A 17,685-nucleotide genomic window follows, 5' to 3' on the forward strand; every position below is an offset into this window, starting at 1 on the left:
CAGGTGGGGACAAGCAAAACAGTTACTTCAGTTTCCTTGACAGTATTGGCTTCAGCCACAAGAACACCTCATTATCTACCAAGGTTTGTGCAGCCGTTCCATATAACTGAGCAAGTTACACAGTCACGTACTTGCTATGACATGCTATTACAAGCATTTCTGAGATGCTCATTAATCTGCCCAAGGTGAGGTGATAACCCACCTCTTACCTCCAGATTTTTGTTGTGTTTCCTGAAAAGCTGAAGGCTGGATGTAGATTTATAAGTACACACAGAACTATAATGGCTGAGCTGCAGTCAATTTTGAATTGGAGAGATTGTTCTCTCATAGAAATTCAAAATTAAAACGAACATTTCTCACTGAAAAAGATTCCTGTTCCTATGCAAGTAATTTTTTCTCCACTAATAATAAGCGAGTAAGTCTAATTTTTCCCCAATAATATTTTTTTTCCCCACTGATAATAAGGGAATACTTAGAACTAAGTAAGGGAAACTTAGAACTGAAAGGGAAAAAAAAAAAGTCTCTTTTTAAGAGACCTTAAGTGTGCAAGAAAATGCTGCTGAAGAATTTTTTTATATAAACTGCTTCTCAAAGAACTCAGGGATGGTGCCATTTGAGAGCTCACTGAAGAACTGTTACCCTGTTTCAGAGCCATTTCAAGGCTGGGGAGAGCATTGGATCACATCTGGCTGTTTCTAAGAAACTTTATGATGGCAATTGGGATCATAACCCACTGAAAGTAAAAATTCAAGCAGTGATTTATTTATTATAGCTTGCAATAAATAAGTTTTGGGAATCTCAACAACTTTGAAAAGTTCAGTCATGTACAGAACTGGAAAATGAGCTGTATGTGATGCACCACATTTGGGGGCAACACATCATAGTAAGGCATTCGCAACCCAAGGGAATTGCCACACGTCGCTTTGTCTTCTGTGCCTGGCAATATCCCAAGCGCTCCATTCCCAGTGCCTGCTGGACCCACGAAGCATTGATTGTTTGCTTTCTCCATTACATTTATCGCTAAGGCTAGCCTGACATGGGGCTTTCGAATTACTGAGATAATTGGCTCTACCAGTGATGAGGATCCAGCTCCCCTGCCAGTATCACCCCCGGTTATTTCTTATTAGACTTCACTCCTCCCTCTCCAGGCCGCCGAGCACCTGACTGGGACGCCTCCAGGCAGCCCCGGCCTCTCCACCCCGCACTGCAGCAGCCAGGCGAAGCCAGAGGCCTGCCCGCCGCGGCGGCGCGGCGAGGAGGCGTACGCCGAGGCAGGGGCGCTCAGCGCCGAGCCGGGGAGGCGGGAAGCGGCCGGCAGGAGGTGCCGGCTGTGCCCCGGCAGCGCCCCGGCAGCGCCCCAGCAGCCGCCGCCCTCAGCAGCACGGATCAGCGCAGGCCCCAGGCGCGGCGGCCGGGCTGCCGTTAGGACGGGCAGCCCCGCCCCAGGAGCCTCGCTCGCACCGCCTCCCGCCGCGCGGGCGGGGGGGGGAGGGGGGGACGGAGGGTAGGGCAGGGGAGGGGAGGGGAGGGGTCGCGCCGCCTCGCAGCCCGCCCGCCGCCATTTTGGCTGGTTTGCGTCGCTTCCGCTGCTGGGAAGTAAACAGAGAGGGAAGGAGGGAGGCAGCGAGGCAGGCGGGGCGGAACAGAACAGAACAGAACGGACAGGACGGGCTGCCGGGCGAAGGAGGCGCTGGGGTCGGTGGAGGGAGCTGATGTGGCCGGAGCGGAGGTGTCAGCGCGGCTCGAGTCCCGGTTAATGCGAAGCGCAGCAGGGAGCCGCCAGGTGAAGGAACTGGAAGGGGGTGGGCGGCGGCGGTGCAGCGGGACCGTCCTCTGGACCCCGGCTGCGCTGCCGATGTAGGGAGGAGAGAGGGCTCCGAGCAGTGGGGGCGGCAGGGCTTGGGGCCCTGCCCGGGAGCGGAGCGCCCGCCCGTCTGCCCGCCCGCCTGCCCGCCCGCCCGCGTTCTGTCGGAGCCCCGCGGCGCCGCGCTGGGGCTGGGCCGGAAGGAGCCGGCCCTGAGGTGAAGCGTCTCCGGGAGTAGCGGGGCTTAAAACCTGCCCTCGGTGTTCATAGAGTATCGCTGCCTCGGAGCCTTCTCCTAGTAACAGTAATAAATTGTAAATCCCTCGTTGTTTTCAGCAGAGCTAGTTGTTCGCGGCGATTAGGGTTAGGTTTGTGTCTGGGTGACCCCCTCTTTCAGTCCGTTCCCCCCATTAGCGCACGCACTCCTCTTGTTTCTGGAACAGCCTTCCTTCAGGTGTAAGCAACACAACGAGCTCAGTTCGGCTTGTTCGTGGGCAAGCGTTATCAGCAGGTTGTAAACAGCCGTGCACAGTTGTTTGTGGTTTGTTTTTGTTTTTTTTTTTTAACTGCCATTGTGTTCTGTCTGCACCTTACTCAGCAATAAAAACAATGTTAAGCACGTGCTTTGCTCCTCCTCCCGCTTGGTGACTGAACTATGTGATTATGGTTGAACATGACCGTATTGCAAGTAAGGCAGCGTGGGTTGCGCCCAGATGCAGAGTTCGGAACACTAACTTCAGAAACAAGCTATTGTAACAGCTTGAGAAATTTACTTGGAAAATCTTAAGGAGTCAGGCATCCTGATTTCATCCATCTTTTCGTCCTGGTAGAGTTGGTTTGGTTTCTTGTTTTTTTTCTTTTATTGAGGGGGACGGGGGGGGGAATGTTTGGCTTTTTGTTGTGGGGGTTTTTTTCTCCTTTTTGTCAAGAGCTTAGATTTTAAAGCAAAGTTGATTATAGCAGCAATTTGGAAAAACTGATCAGTGATAGGTGTGTCCTGAGTATGCCAGAGAGAGTTAAAAGTATGCCAGAGAGAGTTAAAAGCGGTGGTTCAAGCGTTGTAAGAAGTGATAAGCAATCATTGTTTGAAAAATAGGTTGTACCTATACAGTAATATGCTAGCATGGAATTTTGCATCAGCGTCTGCCTCGGTGAAGAGTTATTTCTGTTGGCCTCGGATTTAAAATGGTTAGATCTTGAGACTATCAGATACATCAAATGAACCTAAATGCATTTGCCTGTTCCTATATGAAATTTGCAGAAAGGTTTACTCTCTTAAGTGGCCTTTCTTTTTTTTACAAATAATTTTTAGATGACTCTGCAAACTTCTGTAGGTAAATCTGCATTCTTTCGATTTTGTATTTGTTTTATTGTTAGGTGTGTTAAGAGGTTGAAACCAGTCGTGTTTTTAAAGAGCTATTACAATACTTTAAATTCTGAAACAAGATGACAAAAATTAGATTAACAAATAAATTAGATGACAAAACAGTCATCTAATTCTTAAAATCATATTTTTTAGTCTTGATCTTAGGCTTTTTTTTCCTCTTTGAACTTTTTCCTTGGGGAAAAAGTTCCACAAGGAAATATTTTTGAAAACTTATTATTACTGTTTCTTTTCAATTACAGGAGCATCCGAGGTGTCAGTAACAAAAAAGTTGTCTGGAAACGTCTTTTCCCATCCCCTCCTTTTCAAGCCATGGCACTTAGAACACATAGCATCTTATTTTCTTGGAAGACTGTGACCTGAAATTCATCATCAGGATAGCTCTAGTGATGGCTGTATTGTCTTTTTTCTTCACTGGCTGTATATAAAAACTTGGGATAGTACCCCACAACTTCAAGAGTGGGCTTTGATCTGTAACCAGCATATATTAACTACTTAGAACTCATCAAAGTTAGTTCAGAGGTACAGCTTGTAAGTTGGCTGGTGATGACCTGGTCCACTTCTGTCCACAATGTCTCAGAGGTTATTTTTCCAGCTGAAAAATTCATACAGTGTTGTCAGTGGCAGCTCACTCCTGGTCTTTTCTAGAAGAAAAAAAAAAAGTGTCAGATCAGTTATAGTAAAAGCTCTACTGTACATGCACAATAGCCCTTACAGTGTGATAACAGAGAAAATCCAGAACTTGACCCCTTAAAGCAGTGATAAGAGTAACCTACCTAACTAGAAAATTTATGCACATATATTACCTTATTAGCAAAAGATGAGGCAGGATCTCTGTAAAGGAAGACTTGGAGAGCCAAGTCTATCAGTTAGCTTGTGGATTTTTTTACAGATTAACAAGAGATGGCTTTGGAAAGACTTAAGACATTAAACGTGCTATCCCAAATTTGGCAAGTGACTAGCTTGTGTATGGTAATTGCTCGTTATAACCTAGTTGTTGGGAATACCTGTTTAGCCTAAAGTTTAAAGGAATATTGCATTTAGACTAGCTTATGACAAACAATATTCTTGGACTATGCTTAGCCGTTATCTCAAACACAAACATGACAGGTTTGCAGTGGATTTGCTAATCTAATTCTTGATTAGTTTTTAAGTTTAATTACTCGGTTTTCACAGTTGCAAAATCTAGTTCCTTCACCTTTTTGTTAGTTGCAGATGGTTCTAAGTCACTACGCAGTTTTCTTGCCTCTGTATCAGTGCAGTTAGTGGCTCAGCAACAGAACTGTCTCTCAGGTGAAAAGCTTGTTTCAGCACGAGAGTCATGTTTTGCATAGTCTCATAGTCATGAGCTGTGAATCACAGTACATAGTTCTCAGGAAGTAAGTACAGGTTTTTGCCCAGTAGTGTTTTCATCTTATGATTGTCCCCAGGTGCTACTGGGATTAAAAAATGAAGTTGAAAAGAATCAAGACAAATGCTGTTCATCAGTCTTTCATGACAGTATGTTCAGGTTTGTTTACATAATTTTATGAATAGCTTCAGACCTTAAGTAATAGCTTGCTTTTGCCATGTGAGTAGGTAGGATTAAAGTGTTTTAAAGATAGGTGAGAAGATGCTGGCTTTGAAAAAGTAATCTGTGATGCATTGGATGATAAACAGTATCACTTTTTACTTGTATATCTAGTGTATTACACTTTGTTTTTAAAAAAGACTTCTAAACTTTTACTCAGTTGCAGTACATAGCAGGGCAAGTTAATTGTCCAGATCCCAAATGAACTGTGCATATGATAATTCTATATGTGTAACTGTACTTGAATGTTAAACCAGAATGCTTTCACTGTGTGTGAAGTCCATGTTTATCTTACCGAAATCATGGGGGCTGGGGGATGTTTATACATATCAAGGCCACCCCATCCTCAGATTCTCATAGCTTTTTAGAGACTATAGTTGAGTGTATTGTAGTTTAGTGTGAGGTCTCATTCATAGTCCTTTAGGACATGATACGCATCACATTGAGGCTTTTAAAAATAAATGTTTGGATGCTAAGTTCAATTGTAAGCTGGCATGTACAAAAGAACACACTTTGATCAAAACACAATGCTAGATTTATTTCAGATGTATGTAGTGGTGGGGTTTTTGTCCTCTAATAATGTAATATAAGGTAGGACTTGTGTAAGTGAGGCCACTATGGAAGAAGTATATGCTGCTGAAAATGAGCTAACCTTTTGCCTCAGACTTGCTGAATTTAATACGATTTTGAAGAAAGTTTGCTGAGTCTTCTGTAAACTTTTTTTGTGGGTTGAAACTTCCAGACTTACTGGAAGTCTCTCATAATCCCTATTTAATAGTTAGTTGGAAAAATGAGAGCACACCAATGTTCTGGACGAAATATGTTTTTAAGGATACTGATTTAAAATAGATGCATATTGGAGTAACCCTTTTTTAAATAAATAAAAAGAAAATAAAGGTTCTTCCTGTCGGGGAATAAAAATGAATAGGCCAGATACCACATCTGCAAGACACAATGCCTGCAAACATGCATATACTCATTATTTACTTTCTTGCCTACCTTTTGCCTTCCACAGTTTCAAATGTTGTTCCTGGTAAATAGGACTGGGGCAGCAATATGAATGTCAGTGTTCACAAAATTGTTCAGAAGAATATCTTTCCATTAGTAGGAAAGTAGAGTGATAATCAACAAAACAGTAAAACAAATTAGGTTCAAAGTGTTCTCAAACACAAAAGTGAAACACCGAAAGGAGAATGACTGTTGTAAATGGATTGGCGCTGTTAATGATTAAAGAAGTAATATTAAAGATATCTGTTTAGATGGTAATGTTATTTTTAGACTACCACTTCAAACTCATTGTTACTTGGGGTTTTTTCCTTCATGGGGTGGGGGGGGAACAACCCTGCAAAAGTGTAGTTACAGAAAACATGCTTTTTCACCTCCACAGTTTTCTATTAATATTGTTCTTTTCAGCTCTGTGACATTTACAAAATATATCAATTTTTTAATTATTATTTTTATAGAATGAAACGAGGAAGGAAAACTAATGAGGCCAACACCAGTTCATCTGAAGAGACAACAGAGAAAGAGTCCAAGAGACACAAGGTTATAGATGATAACACCATAGTTGTGCAGAGTCCTGACTGGGCGAACCTGCTTCAAGACATTATCCTGCAGGTGTTTCAGTACTTGCCCCTTCTGGATCGTGCTCATGCATCGCAGGTCTGCCGAAGCTGGAACCAAGTGTTTCATATGCCTGATCTCTGGAGGTGTTTTGAGTTTGAACTGAATCAACCAGCTACGTCTTACTTGAGGGCCACGCATCCTGAACTAATCAAGCAAATAATAAAGAGGCATTCCAATCACCTGCAGTATGTAAGCTTCAAGGTAGTGTATTTTATAGGCTTTTTAAAAGTAATTTTATAAAAATAAAAGCATCTGTTAAACTTAGTGGGGGTTTTTTGTTTTGTTTTTTTTTGTTGTTTTTTTTTTCCCATTTTATTCAGAATATTTTAAGGAAATATCTCATACTTTTGAGACAGTTTTGATGGTTCATCTGTATAAATATCAAAGCATGAAAAGTATGCTTTGATTAATGTCAGTAATTGAAATACTGATGATAAGTGGTAATTGACAATTGTGATCAAAACGTTTTAACATGCTGAAAATTAACATCACTAAATGTTAGGAAAGGCTTATGATGTTATTTTTGTGATTAGGATTGTCAGTTATTTAAAAAGAAATATGGCAGCTCTCAGTGTAGTAGGCCTTGTTTTCAGGCCTCGTATGCTGAAGAAATGGGTTCTCTAAAGGGGCATATAGACATGGAGGTTACCTCCCAATTCATTTGTTTATTTGGATATATTTTCAGGACCAAAACTTGGAATAACAGTTCTGAACATACTTTTTCATTGCCTTAATTCCATTAGGTGTGGATTTTTTTGTTTGGTGTCTTTTTTTCTTTTTTCTTGTAGCATCTTAGCTGCTTGAAATTCTGCCTCAGTGAGTGGGCAGAAATACTTCAGTTCTGATACTACTGTACGTGTGGGTACCTGCCTGAGAATTAAGTTTGATCAGGATGCATAAATTGAGCATTTCCACGTTTCATATCCTGTAGGGAGTTGGATCTAATATTCATGGTTAGAAAACATGTAATACACAGAGAGCAACTTCTGTACTAGTAGTAAGCAACTAGCAGTTTTAGTGCTAAATTTTATGGGATTGTCCATGTATGGCATCTACTCAGCACAGCTGCGTTTCAGTTAACTGAAAAAGTACGTGGGATTTGCACAGGATGGTGTATCTACTGATTGCGCTTGGCTGAGAAATACCATTTGGTGAGAACTGGCTTTGTTAACATCATGGAATTATTTTCAGCAGATGAAAACCGTTAACGTTGGCCTACTTATCACTGTGTTTTGGAAGGGTGCTGTGAAACAGTCATGGCTGCGTATGCATCAGCTATGTGACAAATTTGAAAAGGAAATTACTTCTGCAGCAAGGTGGACATACTAGTTTGTTTCTGAGATATGGCAGTTTTAATGTAGGCATCACTGGCATGTGGGTAGCTGGGGCACCTCTGCCTGATCACGTGTATTGCTACTGCTTGATGCAATACCAGATACAAACTGTTATCACAAGGTTTGCAGGGTTTTTATCAATGTCCAAATAAAGAAAACTTGTAGCAGTATTGGAATGACCTTCCAGTGTCTACCTCCTGTCTATGTTGCTTTGCACCAAGTGTTTTTGAAGGATTTCAGATGCCCTTCACTGGTAGGGTGATACCCACATCATTTCTTGAACATGTCCTTTCAGTTGTCCTTCAGTGTTGCAGAATCAACACTAGATCGGAGGAAATACTAAGTAGCAAGGATAATCACAAGGAAGTGGATATAACACTGACTGTTCACTCTGTCAAGGCTGAAAACTTGGGGGTTTTTTGTAGGCAAAGAAAGATTGGATTGTTGAAAATTGAGGTTTTTCAGCTTGTGTTTAAGCAGAAAATGAACATTCATTGGACTTAGATCAGTTGCTGACAAGGTAGCATGGCTTATGGTAGACTTAAAATTGATCTTTTGATCAAGTTTTTTACTGTTCTGTAGGTTTGCAAAGTTGTCATGCCTACTGTATATAAGAGGTTATTCGGAAAGCACATCTGAGTTTTGGGGGAAATCCACTGGAGGCACATTAAGTGATTTGGTTGTGCGACAAGCTGACTAATCAAGTTGGTGTTTTGGTTTGTGGGTTGTTTTTTTTTTTTGAGTATCCATTGCATATCTGTTGTGGTATTAACGATGAAGGCCCAGTCATGGGCCATATCCAAATGATAACGCACTTAACTCTCCAGCAGCTCTGTTATGAGCTGAGTCACCATAAAAGGAAGCAGCTTTTTCACCCAGTAAAGGATTTATAGAATACCCGCATTTTCATAAGGAAGAATGTAAAGAGGAAGTGGGGTAGGCTCTGGGCCCAAATAAATGTCCACTTGCTTATTATTTGATGTGGATTGGATATCTTGGAACAAACTGTTTAGCTGACCCCTCACCATGCTAAATCTTACCAAAGTGTTTAGGAGAGTGGTAAATTTATAGCAAATCATCTTGGATTTTTGGTATGTACTTTTTGAGGAAAAAAGAATGACATTGATGGATTCCCGATGAGTTGTTTTTTGGGTTTTCTTGACATCACACTTCAGAAGGTAAAGCAAAAAAACCATTAAAGTACATCTGCTCTACTCTGCTTCTTTGTAAAGAGTGTGTTTGATGCAGTGTTTTCTGAACAATATATCTGTTTTGTTTTTAAGGTGGACAGTAGCAAGGAATCTGCAGAAGCAGCTTGTGATATTTTATCACAGCTTGTGAATTGCTCTCTGAAAACACTTGGGCTAATTTCAACTGCCCGGCCAAGCTTCATGGATTTACCAAAGGTATTTTAATATGTATATTTTTCTATAGCAAAGTATTGCAGTGGTTCATACAGTATTTCTGTAACTTTATGAAAAGTTTTATTGTAAAAATATAAATCTTTGGTAAAGAAAACTTCATTACTGGGCTCTGTTAAAGGGTGGAACTAAGATGTTGTACTAAGATGGATAACTGTTTCACTTATTCTCTGCATCATGTGAGAACTTAGTCCTGACCTTGTGCTTCCAAGTCCTCCTGTCTGTTCACCTCAATGTAATAGTGGGCAATATTTTGCAAGGCAGGAGGCTAGACAATTCCTGTCTGTGTAATTGTACTGTGAGACTGTGGAGGATGTTTGGGAGATGATTATAATCAACTGAGCGGCAGAGTTTTATCCATGGGGACTTGCTGTAGGGATTATATTATCATTGAGCTCTCTTTAGAAAGCGATATGATCATGACTTTCAATACTTCACATCACGCAGTCAAGTGTCGGATTCTTGGGCAAAGTGCACTGTATTTCTGAAATTTTCTGTCAGATTTTTACTTTGCATGTTTACCAAAAATTAGGTTTTGTTAGAAGACAACAAATCTCTTATATGTGCTTCTAAACAAGAATTCCTGCTAGTGAGGTAGAAATGTACTATTGCTGAGGAGCAGGAGAGCAGTTGGGGTAACCTGGGCTGCTTGCTCTATGGCAGAGACATCTCGCATGTCTTGCAGCTTCAATTCTTGAATCCAGTCCACATGTATGTGAAGGCCAAGATACAACTAGACTATTAGCTGGATCTCAGTGATGTCATTGCTGATGATGGCAACAAGGAAGAACTAGGGACAGCCTCAGGAAAGGAAGTAGGCTATAGGGTTTAAGCAAGGTTAGCTACAGAAGGATTATCAATTGTTATCCTTGGCAGTGATCACAGCCACATCATGTAGTTCTCTTGAGTATGTATTTGTAAACCGTAATTTTCAAAGAGGCTTTCCAGATGTTTAATTAGTTTTTGTCTGTTATTTTCCTTTTTTTATGTGCTTTGAGATGTGACTATAAGAACCTGAATGAAGAAATCCACAGTCTTAGTGTGTTAGAACTACTTTGTCCTTTTAGCTCTCGTGTATTGTTTTCTTTCTTAATCTGACTGCTGTTTTAGCTTTCTTACTTAGTTTTCACTGGAGGGATATGGTATGGTCCTATTCAGCTTGCTGAATAATTATTTATAGTAATTCATGCTATGGTGTTATTCAGCTTCAAGGCTTCTAAAATATAGGCTTCCTTTTTTGTTCCTAATGGGTTCACATGTGGCCTTTAAAAATATATTCAAAATAAGACAAAATCAACTCTAGGCATAATTTGCCTTTTGATGTTTACCACTCCAATAATATTGTCACCAGCATACAGGGCCAGCAATGATTTTTAAATTTTCTTAGACCACTACTGAAACTAAAGAATTGAATTGGACCATGCGTAAGTTCTTGTGGGAAGCCGTTAGTAACATGCTTGTTCGATGAGAAGGAGGAAAAGATGAATGGATCTGAAAAATGGTTAACACTACACAATTTTTTTTTTTACTTTGCATTATCTACTTCTATTATTTGCTTTGCGTTATTTTTTTACTTTGCATTATTATTTTTATTCTGCTTTTTTTTTTACTTTGCATTATCTTCATCAGCACTCTTCTGATTTCAAGTAACGTGACATCTGGCAAATTTTTGTAAATCACATTTAGTATTGTGTTGCCTAGTCTTTTCACTAAGCACACTCTACATGAATCTTTTAAAGAATCATAGTATAGGCTACATATGTGACGATATTGAAAATACATTAAATCACCAGCTTTTACATTTTGGGATATTGCCTGTCTTCCATTAGCTCTTCAAACTAAGGTTTCAAGTTACCCAGTTTTGTAAACTTGGTTAACTTTCTTTGCCTTTCTATTTAACAGCCTTCTTAGCGAAGGGAATTACATTCTGAATACAGATAATAAAAACACAGTACTAACACTTTCAGAATACAGGGTGGAAATATTATTAAAGCACCTTTTCTTCAATACCTAACATATATAATCAGCGTATTGTCAGTGTAGTTAGGAGTGGTCCCTAAAGCCAAAATGCCTAATTCTTCTGACTTGAACTTTGTGTTTCCAGTTGCATGAACTGACTTTGTCAGTTTATGTTAATGTGAAAATTTTAATTCCTGTTCTAAACCTAATTGTGTGTGAGTTTTAGCAAAAATCACAAACGTATCACACAAGAATGAGCAAATATTGTTGCCAGGCTTTCTCTCATATAACTGTATTCAGGATTCTACATGTGCATGTGGCTCAGAGTGAAACAGTATTGAAATCAAAGTAGCAGGTAATTGTATGGGATACTTAATGTAGTGCATGGAGGAAGTACTCTTTTTAAGTCTTCTACTCAGTCAATCTCTTTAAGAAATCATGAAGCTAAGCTAGTTATTCACTTCCTTCATATCACCAATGATTTCTACAAGCACTGCTGGATTTGCTCCTTAGTCTGTGTTTCTCAAGTTAAGGTGTCCTTGGCTCTGTCTTTACTGTTAAGTTTCAGTGGTTACATAAAATTGCTGAGGAGCAACCTTGAGCACTGCACCTATGTTATCTATGCTGCTTAATCGGTAATTAATTGATCACCTGCTCCTTGGCTCTGTTTGGACCACTCCAGTTAGCTTTTGCAAGATAAATCCATTCAGACCCTAAATACTCGGTGTGGATGGCAGGCAGGCAGTGGTACCGCTTGGCTTTGGACACATCTTAACGGTACAGGGTTGCCACTCTTGACTGTGTTTACATCTCACCAATGCAGTACAACTTGCCACGTGGGAACTCCTGTTCTAGAAGATGCTACTTTTAGAGTGCAACGTGCAAATTATCCTCAAAATTAGGGCTTCTAGGTTTTCTCTTTGCTTGTGGTCTTCCTATAGATTTAAGTTTGTGTAGTGGATTGTCCTGGGTCAGGTTCTTGGTTTACGTTTCATGTTAGACATTCCGATTTCCCAAATACGTAGACTGATAGCAAAAAATTATTATACTTCCTCTACTCAAAAATGTCAAACTTAGTATTATTTTTTAATTATGCAACATCAAAAGAATGCTTTTTCAGCAAATGCTGTCAATAAGTAAAAGAAAACTAGGACTGCTGTGTACAGTGTAAAACCATTGAGATTTCTATTTCAGATACTACTGTTTCATTTAAACTTTTTTTTTTCCCCAGTCTCACTTCATTTCTGCACTGACAGTGGTGTTTGTAAACTCCAAATCCCTCTCGTCACTTAAGATTGATGATACACCAGTAGATGATCCATCTCTCAAAGTGCTAGTGGCTAACAACAGTGACACGCTCAAACTGTTGAAAATGAGCAGTTGTCCTCATGTTTCTCCAGCTGGTAAGCTACTGTGTTTTGTTTTGTGTGTTTTTTTTTTTTAAATGTGTGCATGAAATTCTCTGAAACTAGTAAAATCCTGAAAAAATAGGGATGGGGAGAGAATGAGGATGAATGTGGTATCTACAGCAACTGTCACTGAATAAAATACTAATTCAACTGGTTGTCAATCCATCCATCCCACCACTTACAGAGTGAGTACTAAACTAATAATAACTAACCTCTTGTGGAACTTAAGAGTATGTATTGACTTGACGGTGCACTACTTCTGCAATGACTATTTAAGTATTCCAGTATAGTCAAGCTTTTTGGAATGCGAGTTCCTTTTCTATAGTTCATTATGTATGGGTTTTGACTGTTGCAGTGTCGTGGATTATGAAGGTGCTGGTTTAGTCGTTCTGAAAGAAAGCAGTTTAATCTTTTGCTGGAGACTAAGTGCAGACAGCATCAACAAAGCGGGGATGAGACTGAGCTGTGCAGAACTTCTGCCCTTACCAAATGTACTTCATTAACACTGCAGGTGTGTTTGTAGCAAGAATGAAGACAGCTCATGTCAGAATGAAAGCACTCAGATTGTTGAAGTTCACAGAATTATCATTTGTGGAAGTTTTATGCAATGCACAGCAAGTTTAAGATTGATTCACAGCCCATCAACTTAACACTTACAGTTTTTCACTGAGAAATGGAAGAGGAATTATAAATGAGATGCTGACAACTTAGTTAAATTCCTCTTCTGAGGATAAGTAGAAACTATTGTAGTCACCATAACTTTCTTCATGCAAATATATTGCAGCTGTAAATATTAGGTATATTATATGTAAAATTCACCAGCAGGACTCCTAATATGTGGGGAAAATGATACTGTAGTAGAGGGCGTGTTGCTGTAGCGATAACAAACAAAACACAACCTTAATACTTTTTGCAGGTGTAGCTCTTGAACAAAACCTTGTGTTTGGTTTTGTATTAAGAAGTCCTGAAAATGCAGGTTTGTTTTGCAGCAGATTTGTTCAGCAAAGTGTTCACCAGCTTGCTAACTGGAATGTTATTTCCTTCAGAGCTTTGTAATCGTAGATAGGGGGTGGTTTAAATTAGCTTGAGTGACTGTTTTTTCTGACTTAGTTTCGTTTGAGAATCCTTGTGTGTCTGAGAAGTACAGGATCCATAACGTGTCTATCAAGAGGAAGAGGCTCCCGCAGTAATTTGTAGCTAGGCAAAGAGAGTAATTTCCGTGGACTTGGATCCGAGAGTAACCTGTCAGCTCTAGCGGGCTTTGCTGGCTTGTGGCTAATCCTTGCTAGAAGGTTTTACGGACCATCATACCCTTGATAATTTGGGAGAGGGGCATGGGTTTGTGAAGTTGTTTGACTGGTGTATTCTGTTTGTATGTTGTACAATGTTTTAAATTGAAGGAACAATGGGTACGAAATGGCAATGCCTGTTTAAGGAACAAGGAGCACAACTACTATTGTCCTTCATTGAGTGGAGGTGAATAGAATGGGATCAGACGTATTAGTGACAAAACCAGAGAGTGCTAAGCAAATGGCAGTAGGATTTGATTGCTTAACTCGGGTATGGGCGTGCCTTGAGATGGAGGAAAAAGTTGAATGGCAGAAAGGCACTGGTATGTGGACGGTTGGCTTCAGAGAAGGCAAGCTGCAAAAATGAGACTTGTGAAACAAAATGAGAAACTTTGAGCGCCGAGACTTACCTGGATTTTTCTTCTAATGGAAATATTATGATTAGCAGGCTGCTGTGCATGTGGAAAAACTTCAACTGAACCAAAAGGGCCGTGAGTTATGCAGAACTAATTACTTACAGATTCACTGAAAATGGTATAATGTGCCTTCAGATTGCAGTTTGGGGGTGGGGGGGAATGTTCAGTACTAGATTAGTTCTTAAGAATTTTTTTAGTGAAGGACAGAGAAGAGTAATGCAAGTAGTGCAAGAGAGACTCTACTACTGTGGGGATAAAGGATACAGATTGATATCAAACTGAATTGCTGGTTTGGATGCTAAATTTGTAGCAAGTTATTGTCTCATCACTACACGGTTTCAGAAAACGTATCTGAATCTTGAAACTGTTTAAAATATTTCATGTGTCAACAGACCTAGGTATTATGAAGCAACATGCCTGAGTCTGTGACCCCTCCATTTAAGCAGTAGCCCTTATGGGAGTATTGCTGTAAGAGTAATTTTGTTCCTTATGATTTAAGGACAGGAAATTATTTCTGGAATGTGTAGAAGGTACACACAAGTTTGTAGTTATACTTAGTTGTTCTAATTTTGTACTCCAGTCTCTTTTAAAAAAAAAAAAAAATCCTGGATTTTCACTTCATCTTGGATACCATCCCCTCCCCCCTGAATGAAATAATGAGTATGCTTACATATCTGAACTGTTTTTACAGGAAATAGTTGCAATAAGAGTTGGGTTAAAATTCTGTTTACCAAATTCTGTTTTTTTCATTCATTTAACAAACTTTTTGTATTTGAAATGACAGTATTTGATATAGTTAGATGAGCTTCTGATGCATGTGTTTTTGCAGATCCTCAGGTGGAAAAGACATACTTTTTGCTGTATATATTCCTGCAATGGAATATTTTTACAGTAATTTTTTTAAAGTGTTTTTAGGCTCAGAATAGGCTTCTGAGTTTAACAACTGCATCTGAAAATAACTGCTGTCTTTCTATACTTGCCATTGCTTCAAAGCTGTAGTGTATTGAGCTCAGGTTTTTCAGTTGCGTATTAAACGCTATGTTCTCATCTCCTCTATTAATGGAAAGACCATATCCTGAGTTTCACACAGTTTTCTGGGTCACCTGAAATGCAGAGGACTGTATGCTTTTTTAGTACTTTTTTCTTTTTTGTTTGTTTGGGGTTTTTTAGTACTGTTACCAGTGTGATACCGTTGCTTGTGTCTGCAAATAGGATGAGCGGAAACCTTATAGACTGAACTGAATTCTTTTTGTTCATGTCTTTGTCTTCCATGAGCAGCAGGATGTATTGATTCATTAAAGGCAGAGTCTGAAAATCGCTGTTCTAAGAATTACTGCTCCTAATTTTTAGTGTTTTCCCTCTTTTTACTGTTGCTTTTCATAATTTAAATATTTATACTTTGCTAGAAGGAACAAATACTGACAGCAGCAACTTCTGTATTTAATTAAAATCTAGCATTCATTTTACGTTTGCTTTCCTCAGGTGACAGACTTCATTCATGGCTACTTTGTCAGCTACAGAGAGGGACAGCCATTCTTCCAGAGCAGGCTAGGGAAATACTTTTATTATGAGTAAGCCCCTTTTACAAAAATGAATTTGAGTATATGTGGTCTTACAACAGGGCAGAACAGTCAGAGTATGCTATTTATAGATTTGTCACATGAGAATCAACTCCCACAGGAAAGTATACAATGCAATGTGTTAACTTCTTCGTGTTTACCTAGAAAAATAGCGCTGTGGTTGCATAGTGTATGTGTATCTTACGGTGTAGGTTCAAAGAAGTCACAAGTCACAAGCTCATGTGGAAAAGATTCGTATCCTGGTTGTCCAGTATGATTTTGTTTTGATGTTAGGTCTTGACCGCATGTTGAAATACGTGGTCTTTGTACCCTCTTGACATACATGAACAAACTCACTCTTATGTTTCTTGTTCAGTTATTAGGATATTTAGCCATGTAACCCCTTTCGTACTGTTCTCTTTTTCCCAGGTATCCTTTGCGTCGCTGACCAGTGTCATGGTTTACGTGAGTTGGCGCTGAACTACCACCTTCTGAGTGATGAGCTTCTGCTTGCTTTGTCTTCTGAAAAACATGTCAGGTTAGAACACTTGCGCATTGATGTCGTCAGTGAAAATCCTGGACAGACTCAGTTCCACACGATTCAGAAGAGCAGCTGGGACGCTTTCATCAAGCATTCTCCTAAAGTAAATTTAGTAATGTACTTTTTCTTGTATGAAGAAGAGTTTGACCCATTCTTTCGTTATGAAATACCTGTCACTCACCTTTACTTTGGAAGATCGGTAAGCAAAGATGTACTTGGCCGCGTTGGAATGACGTGTCCTCGGTTAGTTGAACTGGTGGTGTGCGCCAATGGATTACGGCCACTGGATGAGGAGCTGATCCGTATCGCAGAACGCTGCAAGTATCTGTCAGCCGTTGGCCTAGGAGAATGTGAAGTCTCTTGCAGTGCCTTTGTTGAGTTTGTGAAGATGTGTGGTGGTCGTCTCTCTCAGCTTTCTATTATGGAGGAAGTTTTGATTCCTGATCAGAAATACAGCTTAGAGCAGATTCATTGGGAAGTTTCAAAGCATCTCGGTAGAGTCTGGTTCCCGGACATGATGCCCACATGGTAAAGTCCTTAAAAGACTTCAGGGTGGATGGAATAGCACCTTAAACCCAAGCTTACCATATTGCAATTTACTGCATAAGCTTATTTAATACTATAGTTTTTACTGTAAGTTACTTCATTGTTTGATTAGAAAATAAATTTTTCATTTGAAAATGATTTATGAAATCCAGATTCAAAAATAGAAATCATGGATAGCTCCAAAACCCATTTTGATCCAAACAAAAATCTGTTTTCTGTTTTAGATATGTTCTTTTTCATTGACTGTGATCTCAAACTGTTACGGAAATAAAAAATGTATTTAAAATATTGAAATGTACCTGCAAAATATTAGCTTTAATATACTGTCCTTCTTTGTATTAGATACTAGTACTGAACATGATCAGATTTGATCTTAAAAATCAAACAAACCACCACCGAAATTGCATGCTTCTGTTACAGACTAGCGTCTCTAAATCCAGTCACCTAGATGACAAGGTTTAAGATTATAAGGACTATTTAGTAGGCTGTGAAATATACATGTTCTTTTATATGTCATAAAAGGCAAGAGCCATACACAATATAGTTTAGACAATTAAAATATTAAGTTTGCTACCTTATTCAATGGATATTAGATCCATCTAAAATGTATTTAGAGCGCAAACAAATAGTAGTGCGAGCTACCAAAAGTGGTGTGTAGGTCTTTTTTTTTTTTTTCCCCTCTCTGCATTTTGTTGTAGTTGCTTATGGGGTCTCAGATCTGTGTCTAAACCTGTTTTAAGGTATTTTATGTCTAGCTCAGGAAGCGAAAGCATTCTGGGGAAAAATGTAGATACACTGTATTTTAAAACATTGGAGTTAATGAGCTT

General features: G+C 39.5%; 1 protein-coding gene across 3 annotated transcripts; it reads left to right on the forward strand.

The window, feature by feature from the left end:
* Positions 1 to 1,591: 1,591 nt before the first annotated feature.
* FBXL3 (F-box and leucine rich repeat protein 3) lies at positions 1,592 to 17,204 on the forward strand. Of its 3 annotated transcripts, XM_072850037.1 has the most exons (6): positions 1,592 to 1,783; positions 4,619 to 4,698; positions 6,222 to 6,585; positions 9,002 to 9,124; positions 12,330 to 12,501; positions 16,201 to 17,204. In XM_072850037.1, exons 1-6 carry the CDS (start codon positions 1,757 to 1,759, stop codon positions 16,842 to 16,844), a joined length of 1,410 nt encoding a protein of 469 aa, XP_072706138.1. In that variant the 5' UTR covers positions 1,592 to 1,756; the 3' UTR covers positions 16,845 to 17,204. The 3 variants fall into 3 exon arrangements, with proteins under 3 accessions (XP_072706138.1, XP_072706139.1, XP_072706140.1); XM_072850038.1 differs by lacking the exon at positions 4,619 to 4,698 and having other exon boundaries at positions 1,594 to 1,783; XM_072850039.1 differs by lacking the exon at positions 1,592 to 1,783 and having other exon boundaries at positions 4,627 to 4,688.
* The last annotated feature ends 481 nt before the right edge of the window (positions 17,205 to 17,685 follow it).

The sequence above is a fragment of the Ciconia boyciana genome, chromosome 1 (assembly GCF_034638445.1).
Source record: "Ciconia boyciana chromosome 1, ASM3463844v1, whole genome shotgun sequence".
Lineage (NCBI taxonomy): Eukaryota > Metazoa > Chordata > Aves > Ciconiiformes > Ciconiidae > Ciconia > Ciconia boyciana.